Genomic DNA, 17,030 nt, shown 5'->3' with positions numbered 1-17,030 from the left:
TATTGAAATCAAACACCTTATGTAAAATTACCCGAAGAAAATTTCTGAAAGAAGATGATCTAAACTAAAAAGCATGCATACAAAGTATTTAAGAGCTTCTGTTTCATCGGTATGAAATAAACATAAAAATCTTGTCAATGTTTTTGTCATTTAAAATATTAAATTGTAATATCAGAACAACCTCAAAGGCTCTTGTGTGTTCCATAATCCGATACAAGAGCCTCAAATGATATTCATTAATGAGTATCATAATTTACTAATCATTGAATTTAACTAAATGATGTAATGAGGTTGTTAGAATGTTATATTCAACATATCAAGTGGTATGGCAGGAATGGACACCGGGTTAAATCACTTGTATGGAGGGATGTTTCAACAATTCGATAATATCTCTGGCTTTAATTAATGGACATGCTTATTTTTGCTCTAGTAGTACACACTGTTTCAAAATTCTTATTGAAGAGCTAAAGCATATTTAAGTATTGTAATGATTTATTGAACAAAGAGTAACACATTCACACAATTCATTTATCCTTTAAAACATTTAAAGGTCTAGTAAAGCACTTGCTAGACAAAGTTTATGGCAATCACAAGCAATACTGAAAGTTAAGTAATTTAATTTCAAAATAACATTTAGAAAAAGCTTATAAATAACAGGAAAATATACATAGATTGTATCAACAACTGAACTCTATTAGGCTAAATTATTATTAAAATTACAACAACATGGACAATTTAGCATGGATTAGTTGCAGCTAGTCTCTCTTTTTATGTCACAAACTAAAGCATGAAAATCAGTTAAGCTGCATGTATTCATACATTTATGGACTGGAGCTTCATTTATCAGGCCAACCTCTGAACAATCAGTTGGCATCAGAATCCTTGACATTAAGGCCAAGCATATTAGAAAGGCTCAGTGAATATTTGTCATTTTCATCTGATGTAGAAATATCAGGTACGGTCAGCCCCAGCGTAGACTCTGGTTTGTCTACTTTGAAAGTACCTCCTCTGACCAAAGATGAATCTCTTACACCTGTAGATGTATTAGCATCAAGACCTACACCGGTGAGTTGTAGATCAAGACCAGTTTTCTCTTCAGTTGGTGGCACATTAACCGGGGGTGCCTTTTCTCTTGCGATTTTCAATCTCTCCAAAATGTCAATCTTTTCTCCTCCTTTTGTTGTTGTATTTACTACTGGCAAGCGGATTCCTTTACTGAAAACATAATCCTTTTCCTCCAAGTCAGATTTTATTGAGCTCAGTGCATCAGTAATTCCTCCAGTGCCATCAATGTTGGTTTGGGGCAGTCTGTGGAACTTGAATACAGGAACCTCCACCTCCGAGTGTGGCACATCAGAGTCAGAGCCACTCCCCTCAAGATCTGCACTGGCATTAGCCTCAGGAGATTTTGTTTTAGACCCAAAAAGGCTGAACTTTGGGAATTTGAAATGTGGCATCTTGGACTTTTCAAGACTTGCATCTACGTCTGGAGCTTTCACATCTACATCAGGTCCTTTAATATCACCTACTTTTGGTGCACTCAAATCTACTGCAGGAACAGAGATGTGTGCATCTGTTGTAGGCATATCTGTGCTGACTCCAGGTACCTTAATTCCGGCCTCAACTTTGGGATTAATACTTGGAGCTTCTACTTCAGGACTTGAAAGATCAAGTTTTGGATGCTTGTAATGTGGCATTTTAAAGTCACCAAGGTGGGTATTCAAATCTGGATCTGGAGTTTTTAACTGGATATTGGAATCTTTGAGATCCGCTTTTGGCAGGTTGACATCCAAATCTGGAGATTTCACATTGGCATCAAGTGCTTCTAGTTCAATTTTTGGCATACTCGTGTCTATATTTGGTGCTGAGAGACTACCATCAACTTTTGGTGGATAAAGGTTGACATTTGGTGTTTTCAAACTGAGATCAGATGACTGGAGGTCAGCTTTTGGCAGATGTAGACTGGGTGCCTTGATATCAGTTTCAGGCAAACCAACATTCACGTTGGGACCTTCAATCTTTGGGGTAGAAAGGTCCAGGTCTGGTATGTTAAAGTTAGTTTTTGGTGCAGACAGATCAATACCGGTTTTAAGACCAGCGTCTATGCCTGGAGTACCAATATCTCCTTCAATTTTGGGGGCTGACAGATTCAAGTCTGATGCTTTTAGTTCAACATTGGGTGCTGTCAAGTCTGCATTGGGTAACTTTGCATTTACATCAGGAACAGACAGACCTAGATCTGGACTTTGTAGATCAGCATCAACATCAAGATTAGGTCCTTTCACTTTTGGCGCCGATGAGCCAAACTTTGGCCATTTTATATGGGGAAGCTTGATTTTTCCTGCAGGGGCATCAACCTCTGGAGCTTGAACATCTACATTGGGGCCTTTAAGGTCAGCTTTTGGTAAATTTACATCAAGATCTGGTGCATCAAGGCCACCATTAATTTTTGGTGCAGACAGATCAATACCGGTTTTAAGACCAGCGTCTATGCCTGGAGTACCAATATCTCCCTCAATTTTGGGGGCTGACAGATTCAAGTCTGATGCTTTTAGTTCAACATTGGGTGCTGTCAAGTCTGCATTGGGTAACTTTGCATTTACATCAGGAACAGACAGACCTAGATCTGGACTTTGTAGATCAGCATCAAGATTAGGTCCTTTCACTTTTGGCGCCGATGAGCCAAACTTTGGCCATTTTATATGGGGAAGCTTGATTTTTCCTGCAGGGGCATCAACCTCTGGAGCTTGAACATCTACATTGGGGCCTTTAAGGTCAGCTTTTGGTAAATTTACATCAAGATCTGGTGCATCAAGACCACCATTAATTTTTGGTGCAGACAGATCAATACCGGTTTTAAGACCAGCGTCTATGCCTGGAGTACCAATATCTCCCTCAATTTTGGGGGCTGACAGATTCAAGTCTGATGCTTTTAGTTCAACATTGGGTGCTGTCAAGTCTGCATTGGGTAACTTTGCATTTACATCAGGAACAGACAGACCTAGATCTGGACTTTGTAGATCAGCATCAAGATTAGGTCCTTTCACTTTTGGCGCCGATGAGCCAAACTTTGGCCATTTTATATGGGGAAGCTTGATTTTTCCTGCATGGGCATCAACCTCTGGAGCTTGAACATCTACATTGGGGCCTTTAAGGTCAGCTTTTGGTAAATTTACATCAAGATCTGGTGCATCAAGACCACCATTAATTTTTGGTGCAGACAGATCAATACCGGTTTTAAGACCAGCATCTATGCCTGGAGTACCAATATCTCCCTCAATTTTGGGGGCTGACAGATTCAAGTCTGATGCTTTTAGTTCAACATTGGGTGCTGTCAAGTCTGCATTGGGTAACTTTGCATTTACATCAGGAACAGACAGACCTAGATCTGGACTTTGTAGATCAGCATCAAGATTAGGTCCTTTCACTTTTGGCGCCGATGAGCCAAACTTTGGCCATTTTATATGGGGAAGCTTGATTTTTCCTGCAGGGGCATCAACCTCTGGAGCTTGAACATCTACATTGGGGCCTTTAAGGTCAGCTTTTGGTAAATTTACATCAAGATCTGGTGCATCAAGACCACCATTAACCTTTGGTGCAGACAAGGAGAGAGGTTCTGCTCTGAGGTTTACATTAGGTGCATTTACTTCAGCTTTTGGTGCATCAAGACTTGCATCAATATTAGGTGTTTTTAAATCGGCATCCACACTGGGACCGTGGACTTGTGATCCTTTGAGTTTTGGTAATTTAAATTTAGGAAACTTCACCTTTGCATCAGGTGTATCAAGGTCAAGATCTGGACCACCAAGGCTAAGGTCTGGGCCACTGATATTGGCGTCAATATTTGATGCAGAAAGATTAACATCTGGTGCACTTATTTCTGCATCAGACTTTTTGAGGTCCGCCTCTGGTATTGTCACATTAGAATCAATATCAGCCTTTGGACCTTTCAGTGTGCCAAATTTGGGTTTTTTGAATTGGAACCATTTCAATTTTCCAGATGGGGCTTCAATGTCAACATCTGGAGACTCTACATCAAATTTGGGGGCTTCCAGATCAGCTTTTGGTAACTTTAGATCCGCATCTGGTGCATTTATCTCGCCATCAATCTTTGGAGCTGAGAGATTCAAGTTGGGGGTTGAAACATCAGCATCTAAATTAACATCTGGACTATTAACCGTAGGACCCGAGAGTGACCATTTTGGCTTTTTCATAGTGGGCAATTTGATCTTTCCAGATGGAGATTCAATGTCTACATTTGGTGCGTTAACATCGGCTTTTGGTAAATTCAGATCAGCATCAGGTGCTTCAGCAGACAGACTGAGGTCAGGTGCTTTCACATCAGCATCAACATCAACATCTGGAGTTTTCACCTTTGGCCCAGAAACCAAGAATTTAGGTTTTTTCAGTGTTGGGAACTTGATTTTGCCAGAAGGTGGGTTTATGTCAGCATCTGGGGCTTTGATATCAACATCAGCTTTTGGTAAATTCAGATCAGCATCAGGTGCTTCAGCAGACAGACTGAGGTCAGGTGCTTTGGCAGACAGACTGAGGTCAGGTGCTTTCACATCAGCATCAACATCTGGAGTTTTCACCTTTGGCCCAGAAACCAAGAATTTAGGTTTTTTCAGTGTTGGGAACTTGATTTTGCCAGAAGGTGGGTTTATGTCAGCATCTGGGGCTTTGATATCAACATCAGCTTTTGGTAAATTCAGATCAGCATCAGGTGCTTCAGCAGACAGACTGAGGTCAGGTGCTTTCACATCAGCATCAACATCAACATCTGGAGTTTTCACCTTTGGCCCAGAAACCAAGAATTTAGGTTTTTTCAGTGTTGGGAACTTGATTTTGCCAGAAGGTGGGTTTATGTCAGCATCTGGTGCTTTGATATCAACATCAGCTTTTGGTAAATTCAGATCAGCATCAGGTGCTTTCACATCAGCATCAACATCAACATCTGGAGTTTTCACCTTTGGCCCAGAAACCAAGAATTTAGGTTTTTTCAGTGTTGGGAACTTGATTTTGCCAGAAGGTGGGTTTATGTCAGCATCTGGTGCTTTGATATCAACATCAGCTTTGGGTAAATTGAGGCTCACGTCAGGTGTACTAATCTCCCCATCAATTTTTGGAACTGAAGCATCTGGTGGGCTTAAATCTGCATTGAGGTCCATTGACCCATTAAGTTTGGATTTTTTCAACTTTAGATGAGGCCAGTTAAGTTTTCCTGAAGGAGCATCAATGTCAGCGTCTGGGGCATGAACATCTACACCTGGGGCCTTTAGCTCAGTTTCTGGAAGACTCAGCTCAGCATTTGGTACATTAATGTCACCCTCAATCTTTGGAGCTGAAAGACTTAAATCAGGTGTCTTTAGGTCTGCATCCACGTCCAAGTCTGCTTTTGATCCTTCAAGTTTGGGCTTCTTCCATTTCAGGTGAGGCCAGTTGATCTTACCAGATGGAGCTTCTAGATTAGTATTGGGTGTTTTCACATCCAGATCAGGTCCTTTTAGCTCTCCCTTTGGCAAATTTATGTCAGGATCAGGGACATTTATCTCACCCTCCACTTTTGGAACAGAGAGCTCAACATCTGTTGGTTTCAGGTCTCCATCCAAGTCAAGATCTGTTGAATTGCCATTAATTTTGGGTTTCTTCAACTTCAAATGAGGCCAGTTGATTTTACCAGATGGGGCATCAACATTAAGATCTGGGGTTTGAACATCTAGATCAGGGCCTTTAATATCAGCTTGAGCTGAGCCAACATTCACATCTGGGGTACTTAGATCACCACCAATCTTTGGTGTGGAAATGCTGGCATTAGGTGTAGACAGGTCAGCATTTAAGTTGGCATCTGGTCCTTTGAGTTTTTGACTTTTCCATTTTAGATGGGGCCACTTGATTTTCCCTGAGGGTGCCTCAATATTAGCATCTGGGGCCTTTACATTTACATCAGGACTATTCAAATCCACTTTTGGCCCATTCAACTCCAAATCATTACTTTTCAAATCTAACTTTGGAGCTGACAGGTTGAGGTTTGGGGTCTCCATACTTCCACTGACTGAAGGAAGACCTGGATCACCAGAGACATCAATGTCTGCTTTTGGTGCATCAAGATCAGGTAGACTGAAGTGTGGCATTGTGAATTTTGGGGCCTTGTGTGTCATTTTGCCTTTGACTTCTGGTTTGTTGATGTCTAGTGTCGCACTGGGAGCGTTAAGATTGGGAGCCGAGACACTGATATCAGGTGCTTTTAGGGTTCCACTTGAATCTGATTTTATATCTGGCACCGTAAGCCCTGCTGAGGGCATTTTAAATGTGGCACCAGCATCAGTTGATGGCTTATTTAGGCTAAGACTGGGAAGGTCTCCATTAAGAGTCGGTTCACTTATTTTAACCCCCAACCCTCGTGCATCATTAAGCTTTCCATTCAGGCCATCAAGGGAAACGGTTGGTCCCTGAGCTGATGCATCCAGCGACAGATCTTTCTGTAATATCTGTTGGTAATAAAAAAAAAAAAAAAAATTAAAGCACTAACTTTATGATACTACTATTAACTAAAATTGTATTCTGAGCAGCACAAATCATGTCCAGTTCATCTCCACTGCATCAAGGTGGGGGCAGAAATGGGAAATGGAAGATGTCATGGATGAATAGGATGGACTAGTTTTTAAATAAATCACCACCACCTCACAAAACGTCCCCATACATTAGGTCACTTGCATCAGTAAAATTATTCTTTGAGCTACATGTTCTTATATATTGTATGTTTAAATAAGCAGACTGACCCATCTTCTTAGAAAGCACTGATATGCCTACTATTGCTTCATTTTGGTAACAGATTCGAGAAAAAGATTTTTACGTAGGGGATTTTAGGCATCACATATGCAGTTTTTAGAAAAAAAAAATTAATGTCTAACTGGATTTCTTTTCAGATATCTAGTGATTTGACAGTTTATGGGCATTCACTGAAATACTGAAAGTCAATATTTTAACAGTTCTCATACACAAACAGGTTTAAAAATGTATAAATTAAAAAAAATATTTCATGGTCTTTCCTTTAATAACGTAAACCAAATGTTCGACACAGCCTGATGCTTACCTCTGCCGAATCTTTGAGACCTACTCCCAAAGAGCCAAGATCAACACCGGCGCTCAAGTCCTTCTTTGTCAGAAGATTTATTTTGTTTTCGTATGGCTCCAGTACCTTCAAGATTTTCAGCACATCGTTTTTCTCAAGTTTATCAAGTTGTATTGTTGCTGCAACAAACTTTTCCCCTGAAACGAGTAGAAATAATATCACATTGTTTTTTCTATTAGTGCTTATTGAATTTTCAAAAGTGTCAACTAACAACAATGAATCTGAAATGTTTATCTTACCAGACTGGAGGCCACTTTTTGCAGAGATTGTGCCGTCTTTGATTCCTGCATCAACTCCTCCTTTCGCAGCGTTATCCAGCACAAGGCTTTCTGAGAAGCTTGCACTCTTGCTGTCCTCGTCCTTTGACAGTGGTTAGAATACACAGGATGAGATTTTTACATCAGGCAATGTTTACATTTTTGTGAATGATTGTTAGCCACTGTATGTCTAACATTGTTATACTTACCATTATTTCTATTACATGCACATCCACATCACAGAACTTGTATGAAAATTCAAGAAAATGTGGGAACTACAGCAATCTGTAAAACACAAAAGAAAGCAGAGGGAGCTTTTACTTAAAGCTGACACCGACGAAGTAAGATGCAGGGAAGCAATGCTGAATGTCCTTTTTGCTGGTAAAAGTAAAATCCGATCATTGACAGTTATTTTGTCTAAAGTTGTACTCTTTCTCAAACAATGCAGCTTTCAGCCTATTAATAAAAACACTGATTTAGGTAAACTGTAGGTGCAGCTTAGAAAAGTGTACTTTAGTATGTGTGTTACTGTCACTGTTTCTACCTGTGGTAATACCTGATAATACGATCCTCACGGACACACACAAGTAGAACGTGTTTTGGTTTTTTTCATCAGAATGCAGGCAGAAAATGCAAGAGCCGGTACTTTTATTCATGTTTCCTGACTCTGAATTGACAGAGAAACTCTGACGCCCACAAACCAGTGTCTCACACTTCAGGAATCTAAAGCCTTTGCCAGGTTTGTTAAGGCGAATGTATGCATCTAAACCAGTTGGTTTGGATGCATTCTGACTGACACACACTGGATTCGACCACACCTCAACACATTCGCATATAAACACTAACGTAATTCACTTGCAGCAGTGTCGAATAGAAAATGACGGAGCAGGTTTTACACATGCTGTGATAAAAAATCTAAAATCAAGAGCGTCTGCTTCATCAGGTTTATACTGTCCAGCAGTGCTGCGAATCAGACCATCGTCAACACCATGCTTTTAAAGTCCACTCAAAAAAGAAATTAGATGTGGTAAAAACATAGTTCACTCAATCGAAATACAAACAGCACTTCTGAAAAAAGCAAAACTACACATACAAAACTAACTGCCTACTATTGATTATTACTGGCCAACACCCACGGGTGATAATGCAGTCCATCCCAAGGATTGGCAGTACAGGAGGGTTTTTTTTTTCAATATAGAAAAACAACTACTAACCAGTTAATAACCAGATGACAGTAAATAAATCTAATTCTTCAGTGAGAGTTCAGAAAACTGTAGTCATATGCTCCATGATGCTGTTTCAGGCATTCTTGGGTTGCAAGGAAACTGGGCAGTGGTTTTAGGCTCTACCTTATATTCCCCAAACCAAGGATGAGCAACAAACAGGCAGTGAAGTCACAGGACACTTATTAAAAAACACATTGCAATGCCGTTAATAGGTGTATCCAGGGTGGCAACGTTTTGAGAAACAACTTCAATCAAACAGGGTGTGAGTCCAGTGACAGCAGAGTTTGGCATGCCCACAGTTGTGGTGGACTCTGTCAACCTATTTTAAAATCTTTACACCACACAAACTCTGCAGTTTGATGCTGACATACAAGTACACCAATTTAATGCGTTTAAAGAAAACAATGACACCAGTGCAAACACCTCATCCATAAATGGCTTCAGTATTAATTCAGACTTTCCACCCAAATCTGTGAGAGGACTGGGGTCGGTCTCAGTACTCGAATGAAAACTTTTTACTCTCCAGAACATAAATGTAGCTGACGTTAAGTACAGAGATGAACCTATAACAACTACAATGTACATTTTACTGAAATGCAATTTTTAGTTTATGAAATGAATAAACATTAAGATATTTTTTATAAAATCTCCTCCAATTTATTCCAATCATAGATTATGCCATAACAACCAAAAACAAGCAACCAAACTGAGATTTGATGGACTTACCGCGTGCTGATGCCAAAGACACCGTCTCCTTAGGAAAGCCTAGGGCTAGATGTCTCCTCTTCAGTGTATCACTGCTGCTCTGTGGGCAGGACGCGATGAAGCTGCCAGTTGAATACCTATAATCCAGGCAAACAGGTTAGGCAGCATCAGGACCGCCTCTTTTGGACCCCCCTTGCAACAAATCCACACACACACACACACACACACACACACACACACACACACCTTAACTTCAGACTAGGCCTTTAGGCAGCCGAAACCTGACTAGAAAGCACAAGAGAAAGATGTATGAGTGAGAAACAGACCACTCCTTATCAACAGGACTAACCAGGTTCCCAAAGGTACAAACAAGCAGCAACACTTGCTTACACTTCATTTTGCTTCAGTGTCCGTTTTTTTGTTGTTTTTTAATGTGGTTGTTTGGTGGTCAAAGACTCCTGATTATCTACAATACTTAAAAATTACCATATTTAACACTTCACTCATTTGTATTCATTTTGGTACATTTGTACATATTTAATACACTGAAATTTAACAAGAATAATATGTAACCATGATTATGTTTAAAACGAGGTGCTAGGAGAGCAGGATTAAAAACGTGTAAAAACTGAAACAGTTATAAATGTTCTTGTGTTTAAAAACATCATTTTCCCCCAGTTGTACCAACCTCTCAAAGTGCTTTAGTCTACAACAGCATTTGAGCAAACATTCATAAAGAGCTTTATTTTGTACACTTTGTCTTCCCCACATCCAATTTAGAATCAAAAACCTGGCATGTATGTGTTTGGCGTGCAGGACGAAGGCCCAGTACCCAGAGAGGCACAGGGGGAGCACGCCAACTCCACAAAGAAACACTTTTTAATCGTTTCACACAAACTGCCACAACTGGCATTTTGCTTTACAGCTAATGATTGTCGAATGGGCAGTAAACTGCTAACAGCAAGAGTGCACATGCTTCAGTGTCAGTGAACTCAACAGTAAAAACTAAGCAAACCGTGAGTCCAAACATTTCCAGTCTTTGTGCGAGGCTAACTGATAGCTAGCTTCCTAAATAGTTTGTGAAGCACTTTGAGTGGTGTAAGGCTAAAAGCTGCACCCAGGGTGTAGCATCCAAAGAATTATGTCTGACACAGTTTCTTAAACATGGATTTAGAATCAACGCAGGATTTTTCACATTCACAGTTTAAACATATTCTGAGAGCATGTCGGCATCATAAACCTCCAACAAATACAACATTGAAATGTTTAGTCTTGAGCATCACTACTTTATAATGAGAATGTCATTTTTGTATTACAACATAACACAATGGACGGACATAATATGAATTATATATTTCTAATTTAACAAAATTCTGCGAGGACAACCTTCCCTAACCTCCCCACGGTTCACTGCTGCTTGATATGTAGCTTTACTGTAGTGGGGTGTGGTAGATGGTGACCTGGGACCAGTATGACACTGTTCCTTTTAATCGCCCTCCTGGAGCTCAGTTACAGATACTTTCTCTGAAACTGTGGGGTTTTTTGCTGACAGTTGGCTGGTGCTGTGCAACACTCTACCCCAGTCACACACACACACTTCCACTGCTGATCTTACTGCCTCAATAAGTTGTCAGCTGACCGACTGTGAGTCTGCCTCGTGTGTCATGGGCCTGCATTACCAATAAGGTGCCATTTAGTTTAGGAGGTGTTAAAATAATTCTGTCAGACATTTTCAGAGAACAGCTTATAACGATGACAAACTGGAGTGGCATTTTCCTGTAAAGCATTTTAGCTATTCTGCAGAGAATGTCACCTGAAATCTTGCCTTGTGAAAAGCCGTACTCGACTCTGCAACAAGTCACTACCCAACCCATGTGACCAATTAATACAATGTGATGACTGTGTGGAACAGACACTCAGGGTGTTGTCAATGTAAAATGATAGCAAAACACAGATCAACAGAAACCCGAATTCCCAATAAGGAGGAGCAGTCACTTCATGTATTACAATTTTACTGTCTATTTCTTTAAGTGAGAGAGAGATCATTGATCACACGGGGCCAAGTAGAGCTCCAATCATTCTGATCTGTCCTTTTCTTCAGCTCCATCTGAGAGAAACACCTCTGGAATATTTCTGAAGTTGATAAACCAACCTTACGTTTCTGACAGTGAGGGACAATTCCTGAGTATAAAAAGCATAGATTACAATTTTCTGCTAAAGCTTACAGATTGCTTCTCTATGCTGAGGATTACCCACAACTTAGACAGGCTTCAGCAATGTGACAACATGCCGCAGAGCATTATTGGAGCATTGAAATCTCTAGTGGCTCCCACTGTAGCTGGTGGATATCTGGATAATGGATGCAAATTTCCTTCAGGGTAAATAAAGAGTCTATGTATACCAAAACTTCCTGTTTCATGTGCAGTCATCGATTGTGCTCCAAATGTGTCTGTAGATGTTTGTAAGGCTAAGAAAAGGACAATGTGTTACTCTTGCTGTCCACAAAGGCTGTTTACAGTCATTCAGACATTACTGATCAGCAAAACTTTTACTACAAATGAACTACAAAACAGGAAGCAAGAAGCGTCCGGTACCACATTTCAGACTCCTGCTGACAAATTTAGATGCAGATACCCATTAAAGCAGATTACAGCTGATTCAGTGCAGACATTCATAATATATAATGACTGCTATAGGGCTCAGCGGCCAAACAGCATCCCGAATACTGCACAACAGTCTATGTCTATCAAACTGAGGCACGCGGACAAGTGGCAACTTTAAAACAGCAGTTGTTGTGGTAAATGTGGCTGTGGCACCCTCGCTGAGCACATTACTCAAGCAGCAGAATGTGTTACAAAAATCGACCTCCACTTACATCCGTGTGGGCGCACACGTCTGAGTCCTATTTTCATTTGTATGACCACACCAACCTTTAATGGAAACAAATGTGTAGGTTCAGTTTTTGTCATCCCAGCCCTTGAGGCTCTTGACTCTGAGGTGAGATGAATCACTTCATCACTACTCTCTATTTATGTTTCAAGGAACTAAATCCACACTGTGTACAACAGAGGGAGGCAACTCCAGGCCTCGTGTGCCGTGTCCTGCACAGCCGATTTAAATGGCTAAATGACCTGAAGTTCTCCAGAGGCCTGGTAATGAACTCATCATGTGATTCAGGTGTGTTGACCCAGGGCGAGATCTAAAACCTGCAGGACACCGGCCCTCGAGGCCTGGAGTTGCCCACCCCGGTATACAGTCACTAATCAAAAATCTCTGGGCTAGTTTTCATATGTCCAGGATTTAAGATATGTTTTACAAGTTTCCATTTGTGGCTATTGAGATCTAAAATATTGTTTGTTTGTTAATTTATTTCAAACATGTAAACAATATACAGGTACATTTAGCAAAGAAAATAAGAGAGAAAGAAAAATACTATACAAAAGTCAATACATTTCAATATTGCTTCTGTTCTGATTCATTTACATGATGAAAGGGAGCAGGAAGAAGTGCACACTTATTTAATCCCACCCCTTTGCCATAAGTTATCAGTTAATATTTAGTCAGCTTCTGTACTGATATCATCTGTAATAAAAATAGCGAACAGATTTCTGATATATACTAATATCATATCATGAAATTTTCTAAATAGAGACATTCAATTAATTTCAACATTTTCCCTTTCTTTATAGTTCGAGAAGATCATATCTTTAGAACTCTTTTTGAACTGTTTGTTTGGATGTTGCTTTAATTCCATATTCAAACTGTTCCACAGTTTCACTCCATGGACAGAAACACAAAAGCTTTTTCTTGTAGTTCGTACCTTCCCTATTTTGAAGTTACAGAAATATACTCTGAATATTACCTGGCAGTTCCTTATTTTTTGCTTTGAATAGAATTTGTGCTGTTTGGAATTTCACTAGATCAGCAGATTTCAATATTTCAGACTGCAGGAAAAGTGAGTTTGTGGATGTAATGTGGTTTTATAGTTGTTGCCCCAGACCTCTGCACAATAGCTTAAGTAAGGTGAAACCAGGGAACAGTAGAGAATATGAAGTGATGTCTAATACCTGCTTTGCCTTGTTTAGTATTGCAATGCTTCGTGATACTTTGGAATGAATAAGTTAAGTTTTTCATCTGTTATTATCCCCAGAAATTTATTTTCAATATCAACACCATTTATTTGAATCTTAGTGTTTGTGTTTAAACTACTATTTCCAAATAACATAATTTGAGTTTTATTCAGATTTAATGATAATTTGTTTTTATCAAGCCAGAACTTCACTTTACTTATTTCATTAGTCATATCCTCCAATAAATGCTGCAGATCATCACCAGAGCAGAAGATGTTTGTATCGTCAGCAAACAGCACAGATGTCATTAATGTGTAAGTTGAAGAATTTTGGACCCAAAACTGACCCTTGGGGTACACCACAAGCAATGTCCATACACAAGGAGCAACCACCATTTAATTTCACAAACTGCTTCCTGTCACTTAAATAACTCCAGACCCAATCTAAAGCTACCCCTCTGACACATAACGTTCCAGTTTTCTCATTAATATATCGTGATCTATAGTGTCAAATGCCTTTGTCAAGCCTATGAATAACCCAGCCACATATTGCTTTTTGTCTATGGAATTTGTGATGTATTCTATTGAATCTAATGGTGCCAATGATGTTGATCTGCTTGATCTGAATCCGTACTGACTCTCGGTGAGTAGTTTATGTTTATCTGTAAATTTTTCCAGTCTGTTGTTAAACAGTTTTTCAAGAATTTTTGAGAATTGAGGCAGTAAAGAGACAGGCCTGTAGCTTGTGAAATGGTGTTTTTACCAGAGTTGTACAGAGGTATAACTTTTCATTCTGTCTGGAAATTGTCCACTTTGAAATGATAAATTACAGATGTATGTAAACGGTTTTATAACAGCCTCAATGACTCTTTTAACCACTATCATATCAATATCATTACAATCCAAAGATTTCTGATTTTTACATTTTTTGACAATTTCAAAAACTTCATTTTCATCAACGGCTGTGAGAAAAATAGAATATGGATTTCTGTCGATCAGTGTATCTGGTTTGTCCTGTGCTTTCCCAGGATCAGTGATTGTTCTTGCTAAATTTGGTCCAGCAGTTACAGAGCATGACGAGTCTTTTATAATGAAATAAGTTCAAACGTTTGCCATACGAACAGCAAAGGATACATAGCCAGGACTGTCACCAAAAGCTTTGGGTCTGCACCTCATAATGTACATATTATTTTTATATCCATCAGTCATTGTAATGGTCTGCCTTTTAGTTACACATTTACTCATGTAGACCTTGTTAATACTGGGTTGGAACCCCCTTTTCCTTTAGAAATCTCTACATTTTTTACTTGCATTTCTCATGGCATAGATCTGACAAAGTACTAGAAACATTCCTTTGAGATTTTGGTGCCACCACAGAAGCACAGTTGCTGCAGATCTTCCAGCTGCATGTCCACTGTCAAGTTCAGGAAGCCAATTTGAGATGATTTGAGTTTTGTGACATGGCATGCTATCCTGCTGGAAACCATCACAAGACTTACAGGGATAAATGTGGTCAGCAACAGTAACCATGTAGGCTGTGACATTTAAACAATGCTCAGTTGGTATTCAGAGGCCAAAATGTGCCAAGCAAACATCCCCTACATCATGACAGCACCAGTCTGAACCCCTCACACGAGACAGGACCGATCCTTTCATGTTGTTTTTACCAAATTCTGATCCAAAAATGAAAACTCATCAGACCAGGCAACGTTTTTCTAATGTTCCACTGTCCAATGTTGGTGAGCCTCGGTTTACTGTCGTTAACTGCTGCAACAGTCCTTCTGCTTCAAGGTTCAATGTGTTGGACATTCAGAGATGCTCTTCTTGGTTGTAACGAGGGGTCTGGATTACTGTAGCTCAAAGCAGTCTGCACATTCTCCCAGACATCAACAACATATTATTGCTCACCGTTGCCACAGACTATGTATGGATTTTTGACAATTCCCTGAAAAACCTGGAGATGGCTGTTTGAGTTGATCCGAGTTCGTAAAATACTCAGATCAGCTAACCCGACCTACTTCAGGAAAGGATGGTCATTTGGACTAACAAAACCTGTCTGTTACATCAAAGTATGACTTATAGGTGACAATCTTAGCATCCTATTTGTTTGAAATGAAAGGTGGCCATGACTGCTGACTCAAAATATGTTTGGTTTGTTTTTTAAGAGGAGTTCAGAATAAGACACCAGGCTGTAAATACAAGTTTGAAGCCATGTGTTCAAACTTGTATTTTCATCTGTTTTGGCTTCAAATATAATTAAAATCTTAAAGGACAAATTACTGACAGCTAAATCTACTCTAGTTTGTTAAATAGAGGAAAACGTATTTTGACTTACACTTGCTACATGCGCTGTGCAGCACAACAGGAAACTCCAACACTACCAAACAATGATTAGGAGCAGGTGAATTCAGTCAGACTAATGGGCATGGGAAGTAAAAACAAAGGAAACAACACCGGGAATCAAAACGTCAAAATAAAACAGGAAGTACACAAAAAGGGGTCCAAGAAAAAAAGAAGAAAGAATAAAACATTTACCAGAACAGGAACTGAGGAATGTATAAAAGACAAAATTCAGAACTTCAAATAAACATTCAAATAGCCATTTTTCAATATTGGATCACTTAATTGTAACAAATCAGTAACATTCACAGCCAATTCAAGACAGAGCTGTGAGAAAATTATCCCTTTTTATTTGTTCTGCAGCTATTTCTACATATGTTATCTGGATACTGTCTGATTCATGAATGTAAATGTACTACATTGGCCTTATCACAGCTGTGCCTGTATCAAGTCAGCCCTGTGCCAGGATAATGTTGTTGCTACTTCCTGTAGCTGGAGTTAGGTGACCTCTTACTTATGGCTTTCTTCACAATAAGGCAAACCTGCTACAAACCTGGCCCTTTCTTACAAATAGCATATTATTTACAGATATTTTATGTCTTTGATTTGTTTGTTTCATAAAGTTGTACTTTAATCAGAATTAATTCTTTTTTTTCTTTTTTTCTTCTTCTTCTTTGCATTAAAACTTCTATACGTTGTGCAAGTTTGCTCATTTGAACAGTAAAAACTGTGTCTTATGTTGTATGTTGCCTAAATTGTATAGGCAGCATATAATTGGTGGAGCACATGTAGACAAGGCCATTATATTTTATTGACTGCATTCGACTGATAGAAAACTGTGTAAGGTTTAAGAATTCACAGTTTAACAAAGGTTATTGGGGTTAAAATAGACAGGTGCTTACAGCAATAACATAGTAAAGGATTACTGATCAGATATTGACTGGATCAGATACCACAGTCATGGTTCAGTTTGAAAAAAACAACAACCCCACCTGACTTTGTTCCCATCTTTATTATTACCACCAGATGTTCTGATAAACATGCTGAGCATGTCTAATGGAGCCACACTCATATATATGGGAGAAATTGTTTTCTTACATCAGCTGATACCACTACTGCTACCACCAACAATAATAATAACAACAATTATTATTATCATCAACATGAGAGCTGAAACAAAGGTAGTGAAGACGAGGAGTGGTGAGAGAGATGGGGTGGGACCTTTCCACTATGGAGCAGCTGCAAAGGTATCGTGGCAGAAATACTGGCTGTGGTGAGATGATCCTGTCCTCCTCAGA

The 17,030-nt window shown here is 39.4% G+C and overlaps 1 protein-coding gene across 4 annotated transcripts; it reads right to left on the bottom strand.

Annotated features, from left to right (window-relative positions):
* Positions 1 to 474: 474 nt before the first annotated feature.
* Positions 475 to 15,831, bottom strand: si:ch211-125o16.4 (neuroblast differentiation-associated protein AHNAK). Of its 4 annotated transcripts, none has more exons than XM_019366864.2 (7): positions 15,728 to 15,831; positions 9,345 to 9,460; positions 7,602 to 7,677; positions 7,375 to 7,495; positions 7,097 to 7,272; positions 3,584 to 6,491; positions 475 to 3,202 (listed from the first exon to the last, which is right to left on the bottom strand). In XM_019366864.2, exons 3-7 carry the CDS (start codon positions 7,602 to 7,604, stop codon positions 864 to 866), a joined length of 5,547 nt encoding a protein of 1,848 aa, XP_019222409.1. In that variant the 5' UTR covers positions 7,605 to 7,677; positions 9,345 to 9,460; positions 15,728 to 15,831; the 3' UTR covers positions 475 to 863. The 4 variants fall into 4 exon arrangements, with proteins under 4 accessions (XP_019222409.1, XP_019222408.1, XP_019222406.1 ...); XM_019366863.2 differs by having other exon boundaries at positions 475 to 4,373; positions 4,596 to 6,491; XM_019366861.2 differs by having other exon boundaries at positions 475 to 6,491.
* Positions 15,832 to 17,030: the final 1,199 nt, after the last annotated feature.

This window comes from Oreochromis niloticus, linkage group LG13 (genome assembly GCF_001858045.2).
Source record: "Oreochromis niloticus isolate F11D_XX linkage group LG13, O_niloticus_UMD_NMBU, whole genome shotgun sequence".
Classification (NCBI taxonomy): domain Eukaryota; kingdom Metazoa; phylum Chordata; class Actinopteri; order Cichliformes; family Cichlidae; genus Oreochromis; species Oreochromis niloticus.
Note: the sequence above shows the minus strand (reverse complement) of the source record. Positions and strands in the feature narration are given on the sequence as shown.

What these genes read in the sequence shown, in the direction of transcription:
- si:ch211-125o16.4 (XM_019366861.2), bottom strand. An exon ending in AAAAAGTGGCCTCCAGTCTG is followed by an intron (nt 7,273 to 7,374) that starts GTAAGATAAACA and finishes TACTCGTTTCAG; the next exon opens with GGGAAAAGTTTGTTGCAGCA. An exon ending in GTCTCAAAGATTCGGCAGAG is followed by an intron (nt 6,492 to 7,096) that starts GTAAGCATCAGG and finishes TATTACCAACAG; the next exon opens with ATATTACAGAAAGATCTGTC.